At 44.3% G+C, this 22,001-nt stretch overlaps 1 protein-coding gene across 1 annotated transcript; it reads left to right on the top strand.

Annotated features, from left to right (window-relative positions):
• Window positions 1–637: 637 nt before the first annotated feature.
• UCHL1 (ubiquitin C-terminal hydrolase L1) lies at window positions 638–18,308 on the top strand. The gene is made up of 9 exons (XM_069744288.1): window positions 638–673; window positions 765–776; window positions 5,547–5,675; window positions 7,926–8,076; window positions 9,160–9,245; window positions 12,370–12,417; window positions 14,608–14,677; window positions 15,385–15,443; window positions 17,970–18,308. Exons 1-9 carry the CDS (start codon window positions 638–640, stop codon window positions 18,054–18,056), a joined length of 678 nt encoding a protein of 225 aa, XP_069600389.1. The 3' UTR covers window positions 18,057–18,308.
• The last annotated feature ends 3,693 nt before the right edge of the window (window positions 18,309–22,001 follow it).

The raw sequence follows: 22,001 nt of genomic DNA, 5'->3' as shown, positions 1-22,001 counted from the left end.
TACCAAAATCTGGGGGAAAAAAGGAGCAAATCTCTTAACGAATCGGACACCGTTTCATTAGGAAAAAAGAGAAATGCTTTAAAATGTCTCATGTTTAACTCCAACTGCGTCAAAATAATACAAATCCACCAATCCCTTTATAATTAAAAAAATGTAAAAATGGCGCAAATTTTATAGAAAATACAGAGCAAACGACAGCAGAGAGGCAGGACTGTGGCCATTGCCTGTAGTCTCTCAGTGCCTGTAGTCTCTCAGTGCCTCTCCCTTCTGTGTGCACTGCCGCCTGCACTGGTGCGGTTATTTCTCTCAGGTGACAGGTGCGGTTATTTCCCTCACACACGACGACATATCACTACGTGACGTGTTGCGCACTTGCTAATCATCAGCACATTTTCCCGCCCTGAGCTCACACCTGCTATCGCGCGCCAGGAACAGACGACTCGGTTCTGTTCCTAAGAGGGGGGAGGGTCTAGCGATCCAATAGGAATCCTGGGTACCAGCTGACTCATTCTCCCCCTCTTCTCGCGGTTCAGTTGGTACCTATCCTCCCACATAAAAGCAGCCGGGGCGTGTCCCTCCTCTCAGTGAGCGCCTCAGAAGCATCGTGTATAGAACGGTAGAGATTGAAGGCTTCGTCATGGCAACATTGGCACCGATGGAGATTAACCCCGAGGTACAGCTCCTGCTCTTTTCTTATGGCCACGTCTGTTTTTCGTTATGGCGGGTTATCTCTGACCCCGTTCGTTTGTTTTGTGTCTTCACAGATGCTGAATAAAGTGAGTGGTGATGGCGGGGCTGTGGTCCTCCTTTCTGGCCGGCGCCCATTAATAATGGATGACCCGGGTTAGGGCGCGGTCCATGTGCCTCCTCACTCCTGCGTTACTTGTGCTGCTCCTCGCCTCTGCCATCACTGGGGGAGCTGCGGCACTGGCTCTGGTCCCATGTGTAAAGTTTGGTGGTAGATGAACGTAACATGTCGTCAGCCTATATTTATAGGGGCACCTATTGTGTGTAAGCCTAAAACTGCAGGAGGGTCACAGTGACCTGGGGTGAGATTGCCCCTCACTATAAGTAGTGCCATAAGCTCTCATTGGCTGGGTGTGGGATCATGGCTGCCATGCTCGCATCAGACCTGTTCTCCGCAGGCTTTTCTTCACATGCTTTGTATAAACGTCTGGTGTTTAACCTATTCAAACCCCCTGGGTCTTGGGCAGGGTCAGAAGCAGCCACATGCACTAGTGTTGGCTTGTTGTTTTTATTATATTTCATTAAAAGCTCAATGTAATAGTGGCACATACATATACTCTTATCCCTTGTTATTGGGGCTGTCCTCCTTCCAGCACTGCTGATCTGGCATTTACAGCATCCAGTGATCACTTGAGGTGTGGTTTCATTAATTAGACCCTTGTAGATTAATCTGGTCATGTGATCTCATTAGTTGGTTGTGACTAGACCTAGTTAGAGGGTCCCCCCTTCACTTCACAGCAGACTGTCCAGTGTGAAAATGCATTCACTTTAAAAAAAATATATGTATATTTTTTTTCTAATACATGGGCTGTTCTTATAGCCAAGGTCTAGTAACTAAACATTTTGCTGTCCTTTACATGAGAGTATTTCTTGTATATTGGATATTTATGGGTAGGGCTAAGGCTACTTTCACACTAGCGTCGTGTGACGGACATCACAATGCGTCGTTTTGGAGAAAAAAACGCATCCTGCAAAGTTGCCCGCAGGATGCCTTTTTTTTTTTTTCTCCATAGACTTGCATTAGCGCTGTATTGCCACACGTCGCATCCGTCGTGCGAAGGATGTCGTGTTTTTGGTGGCTGTGACGCACAAAAAACTTTCCATGTAACGTGTTCATTTGTGCGTCTGGGCTGCTATTTTCGACCGTGCATGCACGGCCAAAACTCCACCCCTCCTCCCCAAAACTCACAATGGGCAGCGGATGCGTTGTCCACGTTGTGCTAATCAATCACTGTCCGTCGGGCTGACGGTTTGCGAAGGCCTGTACCGACGGACTAGTGTGAAAGTAGCCTAACGCAGGCTTTTTTTTGTCCTGAGAATACCAGTCTTTTTTTTTCCTTTTTTAAGATATATTGTTTTCACTGCCAGTAGTTTACAGGGCTAATTATTTGCGCTGATTGGGTCTCTGAAGACCCTAGCACCCAGCAGCTCCTTACACTGCACTCGCTGGGTCCAGAGTAAGCACAGGTGTTTCCTAGTCTGCATGCAGTGCTGGTTCAGTGTATATGCAACAGTTAAGGCAAACCTAGTAATACAGCAGGGCTTGCCTCTTGTGAAGTCATGATGGCTACATAAATTTATGTAAGCTGTTTAATTTGCACTGATGCTCTAAAACGGCAATATAGAGGTGAACAACCCCCAACATTTTTGGTCGATTCAGAGGTTGTTTTTTTGTGGCTCAAATACTACTAATCAATCCATTTAAGACCTGAAAGTAAAATATCCCATTCACTGGGAATGAGCAGAGATCTTAATGTATGGGAGATTGTCTCAATGGTTTAACATTTAATTGCCCTGGTAGTTCTACTGCTTGGGCTCTGCTGAAATACAGGTGCCAATTATTGCAAGCTATAACTTGGTAGTGGGTCACTTGCAGGCATTGTCATGACTGCTCATTAAGTTGCGTGCCCATGATCACGAATAGCAGCATTTTGGACACGGCATACTTCCACTGTGTTCAAAATGCTGCGTTCTACATTAGAAACAGTGGATGGGATTTATGGGAAACCCATGACAACCATGTTTCTATTTACCACTGCATAATCTCACCCTCATTGTTAAAGAACCTCAGCATGTTGATGTTCAGCTGAGATGCCGATCTCCCCAGTGTAGGTTCCCCATAGCCATTCATTAGATGCAGTAAATCCGCATAGTTCACTAAACTTGTGGATTTAACCGATTAGAACACAGTATTAGAGTCAGAAAAACTGCTGCTATTCCTGATCATGGGCACATAGCCCGTGGAGACTTTACTTGGCTGGTCAAGAAATTGCAAACACAAAATGGGTTCCTAAGGAGCAGAGGGTAACAAGTGGAAATGATGGGCTATGCTGCGTGGTTGGTGGGTAATCATCATTTTGCATCTTTTAAAGAAAATGACTTTATAGTACCATTATGGTGAGCACTGCCAGCATCTAGTTATATGTCAACTTTTTTTATTGCCTTAAGGCTATGTGCACACATTCTGGATTTTTCATGCGTTTTTCAGTGGTTTTCCGTTGCAAAAACACTTAAGCATCCCATTTTAAATGCAGTCTGCAACTTTTGTTCACATGCTGCGTTTTTTATCACAGAAAAAAAGCAACATGTTCGTTAATTTTGCCAATTTCCTGCTGTATTATTGCATTGGGAAGCTCCAGGAAAAAAACGCAAAAAATACGCATGCGGAAAGTAGTCCAGATTTGCTCAGGAAAATTCTGCACACTTTCCTGAACGTGGGCACATAGCCTTATTGTTAGCTTCATATTAAAGGGAACCTGTCTGCAGGATTGTGCTGAGTAACCTAATGTCAGGCTGGCTGACTACATTGATACCTTGGGTGAAATGTTTTGTGGTTTAATCTTTATTTTCAATTTATAATATGCTCATGCATGTGGGGGTCTTCATGTGGTGCACTGCTTAGCTATTCATGCTGATGGCTTATGACGGGTCACTGATCCCTCAGTCACCTGCCCCTATTTTTCATACTCCATGTTAAGGCTACATTCACATTTGCGTTGTGCGGCGCTGCGTCAGCAACGCAAATATGAACGCATGCACAAACACTGCGTTTTGCGTCGCTTTTTGCATGGTTTTGGGCGCAGGAAAAACTGCATCATGCAGCGTTCCCTGCGCCCTGACGCATGCAACGCAAATGCAACGCATGTCCATGCGCCCCCATGTTAAATATAGGGGCGGCTGCGCCCGACGCAGCCGAGAGCGGCGCAAATGTGAAGGTATTCTAAGCTACTTTCACACTTGCGTTGTGTGATGTAAGTTGCAATGCGTCATTTTGGACTTGCGGTGGATGCCGCGTTCCTTCAGACCACACACAGGCTCCAGATTCTCCTTAAGGGCACCCTCCAGATATTTATACAAGCCCTGAGACACTGTCTGTGTCCACCATCCCCCATGAATCTACTAAGATCTCACAACCCTGGGGTCTGCCTGGTGTCGACCATATGTTATTACTGTGACTGAGGAAGGTCCAAATATTAGGACCGACACGTTTTGCTTAACGTGGAAACAAACCACTGACCAAAAGCTAAGTTAGAGTGCTGGGTTTTTGTACTACAATTTGATAGTGAGGTGCCTGGGTAGATTCCAATATCAGGCTGTGCACACGTTCACCTTTCTAGTGTTTTTCTCAATAGACCTGCATTAGCCGATGCATTGTGACGTATGGTCACATCCGTCATGCGACGGATGCGTCATGTTTTGGCAAACCCTCGGCACAGTTATATGTAACTTTTTGTGCATAGTCTGCCATTTCCAACTGCGCGTGTGGCCGGAACTCTGCCCCCTCCCCCGGACATTATAATGGGGCAGCGGATGCATTGAAAAACTGCATCTGCTGCCTTTTTTTCTTTTTCCTGCATCATTGCGATGGCCCCGTACAGACACTAGTGTGAAAGTAGCCTTAGATGTATCAAATAAAAAATTATTTTCAGCAGGTGGTGCCTGTGCTGCACATACATGCAATAATGATGCATTTAATTTCAGTTGCTGGTATAAATGTATTCAGAAACAATTCTGTCAATGTTGTCAGACCTGTGTAGTAGCATCTATTAGACTGCCAATGGATGCTACTGCTCAGGCGTGGCCAGTGCCATTGAGACTCTGAATGTATTTATACCAGCTACTAAAATAATTAATTGCACCAATGCTGCAGCACAGGCGCCACCACCTACTGAAAATGATTTTTATTTCAATACATACAGATTATATTCAGTATGCAAAATGGTGGGGGGGGGGGGGGGAGGGCTGGTGACTGAGGGCTAAGCAGTGCACCACACGAAGACATGCCCCAAAGCATGAGCATATTATAAACTGAAAATAGTCAGTCATGTTAATCTTTATCAACAAAGGTGTCATTTTAATTACGTAAACAGTGTCAACCTGACATGTCTGTAGGTTACTCAGCACAATCCTGCTGACAGGTTCCCTTAAGCTTTTACTATGACTAGACTAACCTTGCTCCTCCAGGGTATATAAACTTCTGTTCTAGATACGAAATTATGATGGAAAAAACATCTATTGTAGAAATGCAATTGATCTGCGCTCCACCCTAATGGATGGATGCTGCTGGGGTTACACTGCAGCCACCCTTCCCATCATGCCTGTAATGTCTTCCTGATACTGATGAGTTTGCAGATCATAATTGTGTCCTTAAGTTCACTGATCAATAAGAGAAAACTAACCCTTTGATGTTCACATGCCCAGTTTCATCGTTTTATCTGACTGTCAAACTATAAGCTTTCAAAGTTCATTAAGTGCCATTGATTTCTGTATTCGGGGTCTGCTAATGTCTTTATTTCCAGCTAATGATGAAAGTGGGGGTCGCTCCAACCTGCAAGTTTATGGATGTTTTGGGGTTTGAGAAGGATTATCTGAAGTCTTTTTCCAATGAAGTCTATGCGCTGCTGCTGCTCTTCCCACACACCCAACAGGTAGCACTTATAACCTTATGGCATGCCTTTCATCTTCAGTAAGTAGGTGTAGAGGGTTTTTTTTGTACTGCACAAGATAGTGTTTTGTTTTTTTATTGGCTGGCTTTGCTTCTTTTAGAAAACATTACTGGAACAACCAAGGCTTGCCACTATGTTCAAGAGGTAGAAATGTTCATCTTTTAAAGTCATAATTTTTTTTTATCGTGTATATGTACAGGTGTCAAACTAAGGTGAGAGTACTCCTCCTTCAAAAGAGAATTTTATTAAGATGCAATTGTGTTCCAGTATGGCTATTGGATCAGTATAACAGACCATTGCATGCTTGCTGAACCCCTGAACCTGTGGTACTTTGAAGTTGACTTGGGATGGGTCTTGTAACACTGCATGTCTCTGGACTAGATGGGAGATTGAAGTTCATGTGATGGGACCAGCAGAAGCACAGAGCTATAAGATGGCCTTGTAAAGGGGGCTTCCCAAGAAAGATGATTACTGCAATCCCATGGAGGTCCTGGTACTTCAGAACTCATCTGATTGAGCACAAGTTAAGCATGCAACTGACCAGAAAGCAGAGCAGTCCCATAGTGCAGCAGTAGGCATGGTCCACATCTCCATTCAGATGAAGTGCTGCAGTAACCTCTATCCTTCGTTCATGGGATAGATTAACTTAATGAAAGGTGGTGGAAGTGAGGTTTTCCAACACGAGTTTTACTAACTAGTTCTGCTTAAAATGCTTTTCTGATCTCCATACAATTGTACTGCTTTTTGTGCTATTAGTTTTGCAAATAAAGCTAAAATATGCTCATTTGCATAAGGTGGCATGGTTACAACCATATACCATGTTCTCAAACCTTCAGAGGGAGAAGCAGGGTTAATAAAAATGCTGTAGTGCACTTGCCAAGCAGCACACTTATTAAAGGGGGTTATGGGTTTTTATTTTGACAGGACAAGCCCCTTGAGGCTATGTGCACACATTCAGGATTTTTCACTATGAAACTGCAAAAATGCATACATTAAGCATCCTATTAGAGTGCAATCTGCAATTTTTGTGCACATGTTGCATTTTTTTTCCATGGCAGAATCGCATTCCCAGAAAAAAAGCAGCATGTTCATTCTTTGTGCAGAATTGCAGGATTCTGCACACATAGGAATGCATTGATCTGCTTACTTCCTGCATGGGGCTATGCTCACCATGTGGGAAGTAAGCGGATCATGTGCGGTTGGTACCCGGGTGGAGGAGGAGACTCTCCTCCAGGCCCTGGGAACCATATAATTAAAATAAAAAATCGTGACATTCTCGCCTTCGGCGTCCCTCGCAGCCTTCCCGCTCCTCGCAATGCTCGCGTTCCCAGTGATGCTTTGCAGTTATGACGTAGCTGTCTCGTGAGACTGCTACGTCATCTGGGGTCATTGCCACGAGGCATTGGGAGCATCGCGAGGAGCGGGATTGCTGTGAGGGACACCAGAAGGTGAGAATTTCACGATTTTTGACTTAATTATTTCTAACAGATCTTTTTAATATTGATGCTGCATAGGCAGCATGAATAGTAAAAAGTTGGTCACACTTGTTGGACAAGTGTGACCAACCTCAGTCAGTTTTCCAAGCGATGATACAGATTGCTTGCAAAACGCTAGTGTTTAGCGGGAAAACGCATGCCAATTCCACATGCATTTTACCCACAGCACAGTTGCAGAATTGCCACAAATTTCCACAGCAACTACAGACGTGTGCACATAGCCTAACGGTTTCAAACTTCTGCACCACCTTTGAGAAAAGGATGTGTTGGGGTATGTGCAGACTATACAGAACTGGCAGTGCTCTGGACTCGGCATATGTTTGCGTCAAGAGCACTGTATTGATTACAGGTGAATCTGCATGTGCTCACTGAACTGTGCAGATTCATTATGCCAATACATTGTATGGGTGAAATTTCTCTTGTGGAAACTAGGGCTTCTGCAAAAGAAATTGAGATGCTGCAGTCTAAAGACATGTCGCATGGCCTTTCTCTGCATGCTTCTGTGGACGCATAGTGGGCATGGGATTTATTGAAATCCCATCCACTATGCTGTAACGGTTAAACGCTGCACAAGTGCACAGCGTCAAACCCACAGCGCTAGCTTGCAGTAGTGTAAATATAAACCTGAGTTTTCTAAGAGTGCATCAACTTTATCCAGCAAGAGCCAGATATAAATATAGTAAGTACCCTGTCTATTGGAAGATACATAAACTTGTCCATTATCTTTGTTATAAAGCATGATGAATTCAGGAAGAACCAACATGATGAACATAAGGGCAAGGAACCTGATGGCAGCATATATTTCATGAAGCAGACTATTGAAAACTCCTGTGGAATCGTTGGTCTCATTCATGCTGCAGCAAGTAATAAAGACAAACTGAGTTTTGGTGAGTGGCTATGATTAAAAGCTTTAGTTTAAACAAAAGCGGAACTACAAACCACCACATAATCGCTGTCCTGTGTTTATAAACCAATGACTCCTTGATTCCAGTGTTTACTCACTGCCCTAGTGCCAATGATGCCTTTTTCTCCCATTTAAAAAAAAAAATTAGTGCAGGCACATGAGAATGTGGGCAGGTGAGCCACATAATGAACATCAAAGGACTGAAGGCAAGCACCTTAAAGGGAACCTGTCACCCCGAAAATTGCGGGTGAGGTAAGCCCCCGATGTTACCTGAAAGAGGAGAAAAAGACGTTATATTATACTCACCCAGGGGCAGTCCCGCTGCTGGTCCGGTCGGATGGGCGTCTCTGGTCCGCTGCGGCGCCTCCCATCTTCATTCCAAGACGTCCTCTTCTGATCTTCGGCTCCGGCGCAGGCATACTTTGTCTACCCTGTTGAGGGCAGAACAAAGTACTGCAGTGCGCAGGCGCCAGAAAGGTCAGAGGCCTGGGTGAGTATAATATAACGTCTTTTTCTCCTTTCAGGTAACATCAGGGGCTTATCTACAGCATTACAGAATGCTGTAGATAAGCCCCTGATGCCAGTGGGCTTACCTTACTTGTAATTTTCAGGGTGACTGGTTCCCTTTAATAGAAAGCAGAGCTTGCTGTCCCCCTCAAAGTGATGAGGGGAGCTTGGCTACCTGTTTGATGCTGGAAGACTATCAAAGTTGCCTCTTTTATGCAGTTGAATGTCCTACCAGAAGTTTGGAAGTGACAGCAAGACATTTTGAAGAATACTTTATATACCCTCCACACAATGACCCCAGTCATGATGTACCGTACATGTATTTTTCTGTAAGGAATTAATGGTTGCCCAACCTGCATCCTAGTGCCACGTACATCTGCTGGTAACTGGATCATGCAGATTTTGGTTGTAGTGTGGTGGTGAATTTGAGTTTGTATTAAATTTTGTGTAAATGTTATGGGCACCTTGATGCAGTACTCGTGGTTTTTGTTTTTTGAGAATACAGGAGTGACTTGCATTCATATGGCCTATAACCAGAACTGGTCTTTGTTTACTGTAGATCCAGACTCTGCTTTGAAGAGCTTTCTAGACAAAACTGCTGATGCTTCTCCTGATGACCGGGCCAAACTACTTGAGAAAACTGAGGTATGAGTGGGCCTGAGTCAGTTTTGGCATTTGATCAGAAGATGAGGATCTTGATACATTATTATTACGCTAGATGGTGGCCCGATTCTAACGCATCAGGTATTCTAGAATATGCATGGCGACTTAGAGTATTGCCCAGCAACGTAGCCACATAGTACAGAGACTTAAAAAATAAATAAATAAAAAAAATATATACTCACCTTCCAAAGGCCCATTGAAGTCCTGCTATACTCACCATCCGCCACCTTTCCCACTCCTCACCACGCTCCATTGCAAGCGGCAGCTTCCAGTCCCAGGGCTGGTGTGAGCAGGACCTATGATGTCACGGTCACATGACTGTGACGTCACAGCAGGTCCTTGTCGCACACCAGCCCTGGCACCGGAAGCTGCCGCTTGCAATGGAGCGGTCCCGGGAGCGTGAAAGGTGGCGGATGGAAAGTATAGCAGGTTTTGGTTTTTTTTATTACTTTTTAACACAACATATTTTTACTATTGATGCTGCATAGGCAGCATCAATAGTAAATAGTTGGGGACACACAGGGTTAATATCAGCAGTAACGGAGTGCGTTACACCACGGGCCGTTACCACTGCCATTAACCCTGTGAGTGGAGGGGATTACAGAGCAGGTGCCAGGCAGTAAGTGTAGGGGAGGGACTAATCGGACTGTGGCCGTCGCTGATTGGTTGCCGCAGCCATGACAGGCAGCTGCCAAGACCAATCGGCGAATGAATAACCGTGACCAGACAGACAGAAGTGACCCTTAGACAATTATATAGTAGCCTGTAGCTAAGGGCAGGAAAAGTGGTTTTTGGTACAGCATTCATACTGTTCACAACTTTCATCTGCTGAATGCCACCGAAGTTTAGATTCCTATAGAAATGGAATCTGACCTTCAAAACCTCAAAGATTAATTTCTTTCAAATTTCCATGCATCGGGAGTTGAGGCTGAACCTACTGCATCACCTAAATAGGAGCTGATCTACAGCAGCCACCAAATGGTGTACAGAGTATTGGTGGTCTACTCTGTACACTTTACACCCAGCCGCTAATGGTCTGTGGTTGTGGGATCAACACAATCTCATTAACGATCCTTCCTTTTGCTTGGCTGTCATAGCAGTATACCCCTCTAAATCTCATGACACTTGAGGCTAAAGCAGTAGAAGATACAAAAGCTGCATAACTTGAGGTCTTAAAGGGAACCTGTCGCCAGTTTTGTGAAATGGCAGCTAAAAATCTCCTTATTCAGCATCTCCTATGCATTCCCTAAATCCTCATACAACACCAACTACCCTTGTCTGCTCCCAAAACTTTTTTAATTTCTCCTGCGCTCTATGGCAATCATCTCGGTCCAGTCTGCTGGGTGTGGTTTCGAGCCTCTGCATCCCTTCTGGCCAGAGGTGTATCTAGAGTTTCTGGCTCCCGGGGCAAGAATTCATTTTTTTTTCTCCCCCTCCAATATAATCAGTGTGCTTTCCACCACCATCCTTGTCCATTCTACCACCTCCATGATTTCCTCCTCCCCACAATCATTGCCCATTCCACCACATCCATTTCCTCCACCTCCATCCCAATTATTGCCCTCTCCTCCCTGTACACACAATTTGTCTCTGCATACTCACCCGCAGCGCTATGCATGCACAAACACATATTGCGTACAGTATAATGGCCACACCTAGTTACTCCTACACGCTCAGCTCTGTACACCTCGCACACACGCAGCTCGGCTCTGTACACCTCACACTCGGCTCTCTACACACAAGCTTACCCTTGTCCAGCACCATGACAACCAGCAGAGTCCTGCACTACACAGAGGCCCTTGATCATGTGACTCATGACTCCTCTCCTCCTGGGACCTCATCACAGGCCCTGTGTGCAGAGCTGCGGCAGCAATAGCTGTGGTGTGCGGCTCTCTGCTGTGGAGGGGCTCTGCTGCAGGACAAGTGCAGTCCCACCTGAGCCTCCTTGGACCGCTGCATCAGGCGGCCCGCTGATGCCCCCTGTCGGCTGCACCCAGGGCACATGCCCTGGCTGCCCCCCCTGGATACGCCACTGCTTCTGGCTTCTCGCCATCTTCCTGACATGGAAAACTATCCACATCGCCATGCAACATAATGCATTTTGCACCTGCACAGTAGGCATTGCCCAACTGCAGCAAAGCCAAAAAACAAGTGTGCATTAGCTGGCAAACATAGTTCTGGTACATGAGCCAGAAGTACATATGCCAACGCATGACACTTCTGTTTTTCGGCTTTGCCCACAGCTGGGCAAAGCATACTGCGCAGGTGCAAAATGCAATATTTCTGAGCAGGCGCAAGATGTCAGTGTGGATGACACAAGGCATCGTCCATGTAGTGTGAGGGAGGCTTGAAACCTTGTCCATATTGCCATATACTGCGGGAGAACTTAAAGGTTTTTCAGGAGTATACAAGTGGAATCGGAGGGTTATATAAGGATTTGGGGAATGCAGTTTAGATGCTGAATAAGGTGATATTTTTAGCTACTTCACAAAACTGACAGGTTCCCTTCAAAAGTGAATTTTATGGGGGAAAACTACATGCAGATATCATGAGAATCTGCATTTCCTCAGACCAATGCTGTTTTGTGTGAACACATGTCTTTAATCTTACCTAAATCTTTCCACTTGATGCCATAATCTAAGCTATTTTCCAATAAAGCCGATATATATATATATATATATATAAAAAAAAAATCCCTAACTAATATATAAATAATTTTTTTTTTTTGTGTAGAAAGAGCAGTGACCAATCCCACTCCTGAAACAAGTCAGACTCTTTTTTTTTTTTTTTTTTTTTTTTACAGGGAGGGGGCAGAGGCTAAAAGTGACGGCAGCCCCTGCTATGATGCAGCTTTTGAGTATCCCAAGATGCACTGGGGCTCTAAAACCAGACAGGAAGTAGAATAATGTAATTGGGAATTTTTAAAGCAAGAATATTAAAGGACTCTGGAGTATGACATCAAATAGATATGGACTTAAATAAAATACTTTTGCCTTCAGACCACCCCCTTCAGAGTTGCCGCCTATCCTATTACTAAATGCAGTTTTTATTCTCCCTCCTAATATTGTACATATTTATTCTGACAAATTCACTCAATGTTTTGCAGGCCCTGTGCTCTGCACATAATGCCATTGCGGCTGAAGGACACTGCCGGGTAAGTGTTCGGAGACCTCGAATGGTTATAATGGGCTTGAAGGGAATCTGTCACCATATTGGACAGATCGAAAACTATTAATATGGGCATAGAAGCTAGACTACTGAGGCGAGCGTGATCTGTCATATCGGATGCCTTGTTGAGATCATAATTTATCGCTTTGACCTCCAGGTTATGGGGAGGACGCTGTCCGGAAGGTAACTTGTCTCCAGAGCAGGGCTATGGAGTCTGTATAAAATGGTATGATTCGGACTCATAAAATGGGTACAATACAAGATGTGCTGCGTCTTATGTACATGCTCAGTAGATACCAGTGCTGTGGAGTTGGAGACTTGGCTTACTAACTCCACAGCCCTACTAAGATTTTATTTGAAAGGGAGTTGCCAGTGTGATGTCTGATCTCACTGCAGAGCTGTGACTATACCTGACACATCTGCAGGTTCCTCTCAGCTTCCAGTTCACAGGCACAGGGCTATAATATCATACAGCAGAGCTGAAAAGCGAGTGTTTGCAAGAAGACACATTTTATTTCTCCTGTTTATCTGGTAACTTCCTTCATGTAAAATCTCTAAAGGCAGTTCTCTTCCAGGCAGTATCCTTCTTCCCAGAGCCTGGAAGAGCTCACATATATAAAAGTGATAGGTGATTTATCCACAACAAGGCATCTGATGTGAGAACATTTAATATCAAACTACTGTATATACTTGAGTATAAGCCAAGAATTTCAGCCCATATTTTTTTATTTTAAGGCTGAAATTGCCCCCCTCGGCTTATACTCGAGTCATTTCCAGGGGTCGGGAAGGGGAGCAACAGCTGTCTAATCATACTCGCCTGCTCCCGGCACAGTCCCTGCACATCCCTAGTTCTCCAGGTGCTGACCGCTTCTTCCTGTATTGGGCGGTCAATGGTACCGCTCATTACTGTAATGAATATGGACCTGACTCCACTCCCATTGGGGTGGAGCCACATATTCATTACTGTAATGAGCAGTACCATGTGACCGCTCAATACAGGAGAAGCTGCCAGCACCTGGAGAATCTGGGACCGTGGCAGGAACAGGTGAGTATAACAGGGCATATTCACCTGTTCACTGTCGGCGTCACTCCATCTTCCGCATCCTCTGCAGTGATGCTCAGGTCAGAGGGCGTGATGACACTATTAGTGTGTGCGCTGCCCTCTGCCTGAACAGTCAGTGCGGAAGACGCAGCTGCGCCGACGGACAGGTGAATATAGCAAGGGCCTGAGGCGAATGGGTTTCTTTTTTTTGTTTTATGGTAGCAATAGCATATGGGGCAAATATCTGTATGGAGCATCTTATGGGGCCATAATCGGCGTTTGTGCAGCATTATATGGGGCACACCATAAACTGTATGGAGCATTATATGGGGTCCATCATTAACTGTATGGGGCTCCTGATTCAATATGGATATTCAAAAACACTTAACCTACCTGTCTCAATTAATTTTACTTTTATTAGTACCTATTTTTATTTTTGACATTTACCGGTAGCTGCTGCATTTTCAACCCTAGGCTTATACTCGAGTCATTAAGTCTCCCAGTTTTGTTGTGGCAAAATTAGGTCTTGGCTTATACTCAGGTTGGCTTATACTCAAGTATATACTGTACTTCTGAAGAGTCTGTAGTTTAATACAATGCAAATGTCTGGGTGTTCTGGTTTGGCTGTTAACGATCGCTGTATCTGCTCATTGGTCTTATGTTAGTTACTCTTGTAGTAGTTAAAGACTGGCAGCCATATTGACCCTGATTCATGAAGACATGTACTACTGTTTTCTGGTGGGGAAACGGGTTCAATTGTCACAATCTTCCAATATTGAGACTTCTGGCTAGGCTTGCCCATTGGCTAAGCATACCCATTAAATTCGTGTTGATGCCATTTAAAGTGTAAACTTCACCAGTCCCCCTACTGCAGTACACTTGTAGCAGAGGTCTACACCAGCTAAGATGAAACTTTGTATTCGACATTCATTGCTAGAACCATTTTCACATAAAGGAGGCCCAGATTAAGAGTTGCTGTTACCAGTTAGGCCAGAGGAATAAATGGCCAATAGTAAGCACCATTTACTCATGATTAAGACTGCGTTCACCTATCCTATGTATAAAATGTAGTCAGACTGAGATCCGTTAAGTCTTAAGTACAGGGTTTTACTGACAGTGCACATCATATTGCAGCCTAATGAAGATGGTGTTCACTTCCATTTGGTGGTGTTTACGGCTGTGAATGGACATCTCTATGAACTTGGTAAGGATGAATAATCTAAATAACTTTGGGCAATATGCCTTGGCACAATGAAAATGGTCTTTCAGTTTAAAGGAGCAAGGCACCAACTTTCAAATCAATATTGTAGTATACAAATGCTCCCTTTGAAACTGATTCTGGACCCATATAAATCATGCTGGCTCAAAGTCCTGCCTATGGCAGCCAGTTACAGGCCACACTCCAACCTCCCTCTTGGGGCTGTTAGTTTGTGGGGGGGGGGGGGGGGGTAGGTGTTTGAGGAATTGGTGCTCTACTTAATTTTTTTTTTTGTGCATGTTCGATTTGCAGTCACTCGCCTTCATGTGGCATATGACAATATAATTTCCCCCACTCCAGCTTTAGTGTTCATTCTCAGCATGAAGAGTGTACAACACTTGCTACTTTCCCACCCTTTCTTTATACAATGTGGAATCCAGGTCCAAGTGATCGATCTAGAGATTGGGTTCTCTTGTATCCAAATGCAAGAAGTGGGATCCATTAGACAAGACTTGTGCTCCCACCACATTCTATAACGTGCATCCCTTATTTCATCCCATGTGCTCAACTTGCCAGCAATGTTCCCTGCTACTTTATATCTGCAGCTACTGTAAGTTCATCTAGGCAGAATTCCTAGCTAATCTGACTGTTACCCTAATACCACCTTGGCCATAAATTCTAAACTTTTTTTTTTTTTTTTTTTTTTTTTATAGATGGGTTGACTTCAAAGCCCATTGACCATGGTGCAACTTCTAAAGGAAAAATACTGGAGGTAAGAGTTAAACATTTTACTATGGCACATTGATATGAAGGAACTGAAGTTGTGGACCACATTGTGGTAACTCAACCAGTCATTGGCATAGAAAGAACTCATCAAGGCTTGATGCAACTTGGTAATGTCAAATATGCTAAATGTAGTAGTTGGTCTTGAAACTCTGTAAACAGAAATTTGCACTCAAATTTTATTTGGTCTAGTCATAGCTGTAAATATTACCGTGGCTACAATTGTTAAAGGGTCCCCTCTGCGCTTGGTTTCAGGAACACAGCGCTCCAAAGACTACCACCCCCACTCTGCGCTTTGGTTTCAGGAACACAGCGCTCCAAAGACTACCACCCCCATTCTTGCCAGGGTGGTGCGTGATTGAGGCCTATGACTTAACCTTGCCACTGGTTGCAGCTGTCCCAATTTGTAACTTTTTAAGCAGCGAGCAGAGGCTGCTGTGCTTGGGTGCATGGGCACTGAAAACAGGTCCTGAAATCTGTTTAACAGCACTTGCAGGTTCTGTAGAGTGTAAGCATGGTCATACTTGACTTGGCACTGTTCTCATACAGTTTTTATAAGTACTTTGCTATAGTACCTGTTCAAGGGCTTGGCATCGCTTTGTGAAATCACTTAGTTGCTTGGCATCTCGGGGACCTCCCCCCCCCCCCCCCCCCTTTCCTGACACTCTACTTCCTGAGTCCCCTGCCTGGGTTGGTGGACACTTGTTAGGCTAGGTTTCCACATGACATACTGGCAGCACTCTGAATGCAGCAGATCCCTGCTCAGTTTACAGCTCTACCAGCTTTTGTACACACTGATTCCACAAGTGTTCATTGCCATATTCTACTTGTAAAAAAAAAAAAAAAAAAAATGGCCTGTAGGAAAATGGGTGGTGCAGATGGAGATCTTGACACTGAGTCGTCCACCGCAATGGAAAACGTGGAAGTGCAGGAGGTCCAGGCTTTCACAATGTCAGCAGAGCCCTGGCACCACCAAACACCCACAATGTCACACCTTCAAACACCCTTCTCCCCCATCCCAGCCTGCTGCAATGTGCCACTCTTGCAGCCTCCAGCAGCACACCTGGGACCCTGCTCCACTACAGCTAATAAGGTACACTCAAATTATAAGATGCACCCCCATTTTCCCCTCAAATTTGGGGGGAAAGGTGCATCTTATAATATGAAATAGAGTTCATTATTTAAACTAGGGGGCAGGTCTCTGCAGATTAGTGACCTGTCAGCTGTCTGCATTATGAATAGCTAATCGGAGCACCATATGAAGTCCACCCTCCCCCACCGCCCTGCAGCACAAGCAAGTCAATAACTCAAGTTTAAACAACCACAAGACATATTGATTAAAATGATACCTTGGTTGGTGAAATCTAACAGTGCTGACCTTACACTAAGCTACTTGGCACAATTCTGCTGACTAGTTCATTTATTTCAAAAGCACCAAGATGAACAACATACCCCTAACACGTTCTACCAAGATCTACAAATTCAACATGCTTTCAGGTCTGAAACCTTAGCATACATCATCCCTAATACTATTACTGGCTATACAAATGGTTTAATATTGTCCAAACTGGATAATCTCCCCCCCCCCCCCCCCCCCACCACCACCAACAGGTCAAGCTAAATGTGAGGTGGCTGTTGGCCTTATGGAGCAATGGAGATTTTATAAACTGTTCCCAACTATTGGCCTGTGAGGTCCTAAGACTTTCAATTATATTGAATTCAGTGTATACAAGATGGGGGAAATACCCTAGGTGTGGGAATTTAAAAACAGGCTTTTTTTATTTTATAACAAGGTAATATCCTTGATAAAAAGTGTATGGAGTGTTTACTGTTAGGGCAGTGAGAATCTGGAATTGCTTGCCTGAGGAGGTGGTGATGGCGAACTCAGTCGAGGGGTTCAAGAGAGGCCTGGATGTCTTCCTGGAGCAGAACAATATTTTATCATACAATTATTAGGTTCTGTAGAAGGACATAGATCTGGGGATTTATTATGATGGAATATAGGCTGAACTGGATGGACAAATGTCTTTTTTCGGCCTTACTATGTTACTATGAGTGAAATTGGGATTATTTGAAGAATCTAGTGGATCCTGCCTTGACCCTATTCATGGGTATCTATTGTATCCTATTTAAAGGACACATTCCTGCATGTCACTGGTTACACACAACCTCCAACTATTGGAAAGGCAAAGATAAATATACTTTCTTTCCAAGGAGCTTATGTGAAACACAACCAAGGATCCCATCTCTTCAAATTTGACTAGTTAATTCTTCAGGGCTACTCACAGCTTGTAATCTGTAGGTATTTATTGGCTAGGTTCTCCATTCCCTCCTGGCAGATTGTATTTATTTTAGAACTGCTGTGAAAATTTTTGTAATGTTGGTTTTTGGGTTAAGGGAGGCTAGTTATTGGAAGTTGTGATATTTGTCTGTTTTGTAACATGGAATTATGGCATGTCTGAAAATAAACTAACGCTTTAAGCTAGACTAATGTTTCATGATCTTTCTTTTGCAGGATGCTGGCAAGATCTGCAAGCAGTTTACTGAGCGGGAGAAGGGCGATGTTCGTTTTTCTTCAGTGGCTCTGGTCAAGGCTGCATAACTTGTTTATATTCCAGACAAAGTTCCTTGTAGTTTGGTTATTGACGGTTAATGCCTTGTTATACCATTAAGTGTTTCACCAACTTGCTGCTCCAGCAGGATTCGGTATGGAAGTGCTTTTCACCACATGCTCCTGGCTTGGTAGATATGTCTTGCTGTGATTTTGTGCTCTACAAAGTCTTTCACCTCTCTGCAAACATAAAGCACTAGGTGCAGCTCTTGAGCTAAATTAAAATGTTTTTTTGGAGAACAAGCAGGTCTACTCCTAGTCTTTATTGAGCAAATGCAGTAATGCAGTGAAATTCATCTCATGCAAAAAGAGGTGTTAGTAAAAGGGTTCTACAGCACTTTATTTCTAACGCCAAAACCAGACGGCCACCAGAGTAATATTCAACCTAAAGGCCCTAAACGATTACATTCAAATAGACAAATTCAAGATGGAAACTTTAAAGACTGCAGTGAAAGTACTCGACCCAAACTGTTACATGGTGGTCGATCTTACAGATGCTTACTACCATGTGCCAATCGCTGTCCAACACCAACAATATCTAAGATTAGTGGTAAATCTGGCAAAAACCCCTGTCCATGTACAATATCAATGTCTTCCTTTTGGGGTAGCCATAGCGCCCCGTATATTCACAAAAATTATTTCCGAAGTAGCATCTTTCGTCAGAAAAGAAGACCTAATGTTGGTACCCTATTTGGACGATTTTTTGATAATGGCAAAAAACAAAGAGTTGCGAAAAAGCGGCCGCAAGAGTACTAGAGGTGCTGACCAGTTTAGGATGGATGATAAACCTGAAAAAATCAAGACTTGTCCCAACTCAAACTCAAGAATTCCTCGGAATCGTGTTAGATTCAGTCAAGCAGGAGTGTCCTCCCACAGAGGAAAGTTCAATCTATTCAACAGAGTACAGTCATTCCAACTACAACAGACTATCTCTCTGAGGAATGCAATGTCGCTCTTAGGAGTCCTAACGGCAACAATTCCAGCAACGCGATGGGCACAAAGCCACACACGAGAGTTACAATGGCAGATACTAGCCGAACAAAGAAATCCATACAATCTGAATCGGAAAATTCTTCTATCACCAAAGGTTCAAAACTCACTAGAGTGGTGGCTGAAAACAGAAAATCTAACCAACGCAGTGCCATGGTCAGTACGGGATCCAGTAGTCATTACTACCGATGCGAGTCCGTGGGGTTGGGGGGCACACTTAGATCAGGTCCTACAGGGTCAATGGGGGAGCCCAATGACAACAGCGTCCTCCAATCTGAAGGAATTATCTGCGGTAAGGCTAGCACTTCATATAGGAGAAAGGATTCTAGGAAGACATGTGGTGGTGTTGTCCGACAACAACACAACGATAGCTTATATAAACCGCCAAGGGGGCACAAGATCAACATCCCTTATGGCAGAGGCCAAAGAACTTTTTATATGGGCCGAAAACAACCTTTCACTAACCAGAACATACTTAAAAGGGTCAGAGAATCAAGTAGCCGTCACACGTTACATCGGGGGGAGTGGTCCCTGAACCAGCGAGTATTTGGGAAAATATGTGCCAGCTGGGGCGTTCCAGACATAGACTTGTTCGCCACAAAAGAAAATCGGAAGGTGAAGAGGTTCTATTCTCTGAACCCGAGAGAACACCCGGAGGGGGTAGACGCGTTCCTATATCGGTGGAACTTCCATCTAGCATACGCATTCCCCCCCAATACCATTAATCCCGACAGTCCTCAGAAAAATTCGGGAAGACAAAGCACGAGTGATCCTCATTGCTCCTGTTTGGCCGAAAAGAGCATGGTTCACGTGGCTCAGGCGCATGTCTCTCGGACCCGTGGATCTTTCCGGATGCCCCGGATCTCCTACACCAGGGGCCAGTTCAACATCCCCAAGTTCACAGGTTGCATCTCACCGCCTGGAACTTGAAAGTGGACTTCTGTTAGCAAAAGGATTCTCAAACCCTTTGGTGACCACATTGCTCGCTAGCAGGAAAAAGGTCACCTCCGACAAATACCAAAAAATCTGGCAAAAATTCCTAGATTTCTCGGGGCGACAATTGTCTAACTCGAGTCAACAAGTCCCGGTAAAAGAAATTCTTTAATTTCTCCAAAAAAGGTTGGAAAAAGGTCTATCTACTAGCACCTTTAAAGGTGCAAGTCTCTGCCCTGGGTGCACTGTTTGATCATAAACTTGCTGACCACCCTTGGGTCTATAGGTTCTTTCGAGCCTCCTTTACTTCCAGACCCTCAAAATTATTACCTAAGGTAGCTCCCTGGGATTTGAATTTAGTTTTGAAGGCTCTAACCGTTTCCCCCTTTGAACCTCTTGATTCTATATCAATAAAATCCTTGACTCTAAAAACGGTTCTCCTAGTTGCCTTAACGTCAGCCCGCCGTACTTGTGAGCTGCAAGCTATGTCTGTGAACCCTCCTTACACTACTTTCCATGATGACAAAGTGGTTATTAAAACCGACCCTGCCTTTCTTCCGAAGGTCAACTCAAAATTTCATAGACCAGGAAATTATTCTGCCCTCTTTCTGTTCCCAACCAAAATCCCAGGGGGAGCAAACCTTCCATTGTCTCGATGTCAGACGCTGCCTCATTCAATACTTAGAGGCCACAAAATCTTGGCGTCAGTCATCGGCCCTTTTTGTCACCTTTCAGGGGACAAACGGGAAAAAAGGCCTCAAAGGCAACTATTGCACGGTGGTTGCGTACGGCTATTTCACTTTCATATTCTTTTTCTGGTCAAGTTCCCCCACAGGGTGTTACGGCTCACTCCACGCGTGCTATTGCCACTTCCTGGGCGGAAAGGACAAACGATACAGATTTGTAAAGCGGCAGTATGGTCCTCACCCTCTACCTTCTTCTGACATTATAGGTTAGACTTAGGTCTATCAGACTTGTCTTTTGGGAGAAAGGTGTTGTCTGCTGTCGTCCCACCCTAGGAATCTTCTATTTCTTCCTCTCACGTGCGGTGCTGTCATGGTGAAGGGAAAAATGATAATTACTTATGGGTAATTTGATTTTCCAGAACCATGACAGCGCCGCATTAATTCCCGCCCTATCTTGGTGATGGTTGTGTGATTCACAAAAAAAAAAAAAAACTTATTGTATATAAGTAAATGTATATATGCAAAACGTGTGTAGACAGAAGCTAACGAAAGATTATACAGATGTAAATATGATACATAACTGTGTACTAACAAAGCGGTCATCTTCCATACTCTGGAAACAAACTGAGGAGAGAGGGGCCGCCCCATTCTTATATCTCTGCTACAGGTTTCCTGTTCCTGGGGGCGGATGCCATCTCTCACGTGCGGCGCTGTCATGGTTCTGGAAAATCAAATTACCCGTAAGTAATTATCATTTTCTGTAAGTGGGAGTTGCTTTCTGCTCCTTGAGGGAAGGAAGAAGGTAGATTAGATCACATCAGCTTCTCAGGCTGCCCCATCATGTGAACACAATTCTGTGCAGCATAAATTTATAACTTTGGTCTGAGGTCAGGTTTCTAGACCGGCCTCCCAGGTTAATATAATTGTAGTCTGTTTGATTGGGCACAGCCGCTCTACTAATAAACATATATTTTTTTTCCTCTGGAGGCACGTGTGATATGGTTCCCAGGGATAGCTTCCCTCAGGCCGCAATTTAGCATCTCCCCTCCCAAGACCTAGAAGGTGCCAAAGGTTGCTTTTCGGCCCTAGCTAGACCTCCTGGTGAGATCTGGAGACAGAATATCTACTATTCCCAAGGAAGTACCTATTAACACCTAGGTGCGACTTGCCTTCAGGACAGACGTTACATTTTCACCAGTCACATATAACAACCCTAGACAAATGTCCCTACACACACATAGATATATACACACATTTCACCAGTTATTAGCACAGTAATTTTATGCTGCACCCCCCCCCCCCTTCCACAATGGACGACTCCTTATAA

This window comes from Ranitomeya imitator, chromosome 1 (genome assembly GCF_032444005.1).
Source record: "Ranitomeya imitator isolate aRanImi1 chromosome 1, aRanImi1.pri, whole genome shotgun sequence".
NCBI lineage: Eukaryota > Metazoa > Chordata > Amphibia > Anura > Dendrobatidae > Ranitomeya > Ranitomeya imitator.
Note: the sequence above shows the minus strand (reverse complement) of the source record. Positions and strands in the feature narration are given on the sequence as shown.

Bases quoted from the DNA above. Each gene is read 5' to 3' on its own strand.
- UCHL1 (XM_069744288.1), top strand. From the start codon at position 638: ATGGCAACATTGGCACCGATGGAGATTAACCCCGAG. The intron at 12,418-14,607 runs GTAAGTGTTCGG...ATCATATTGCAG, and splicing joins CGGCTGAAGGACACTGCCGG to CCTAATGAAGATGGTGTTCA. The intron at 15,444-17,969 runs GTAAGAGTTAAA...TTTCTTTTGCAG, and splicing joins CTAAAGGAAAAATACTGGAG to GATGCTGGCAAGATCTGCAA.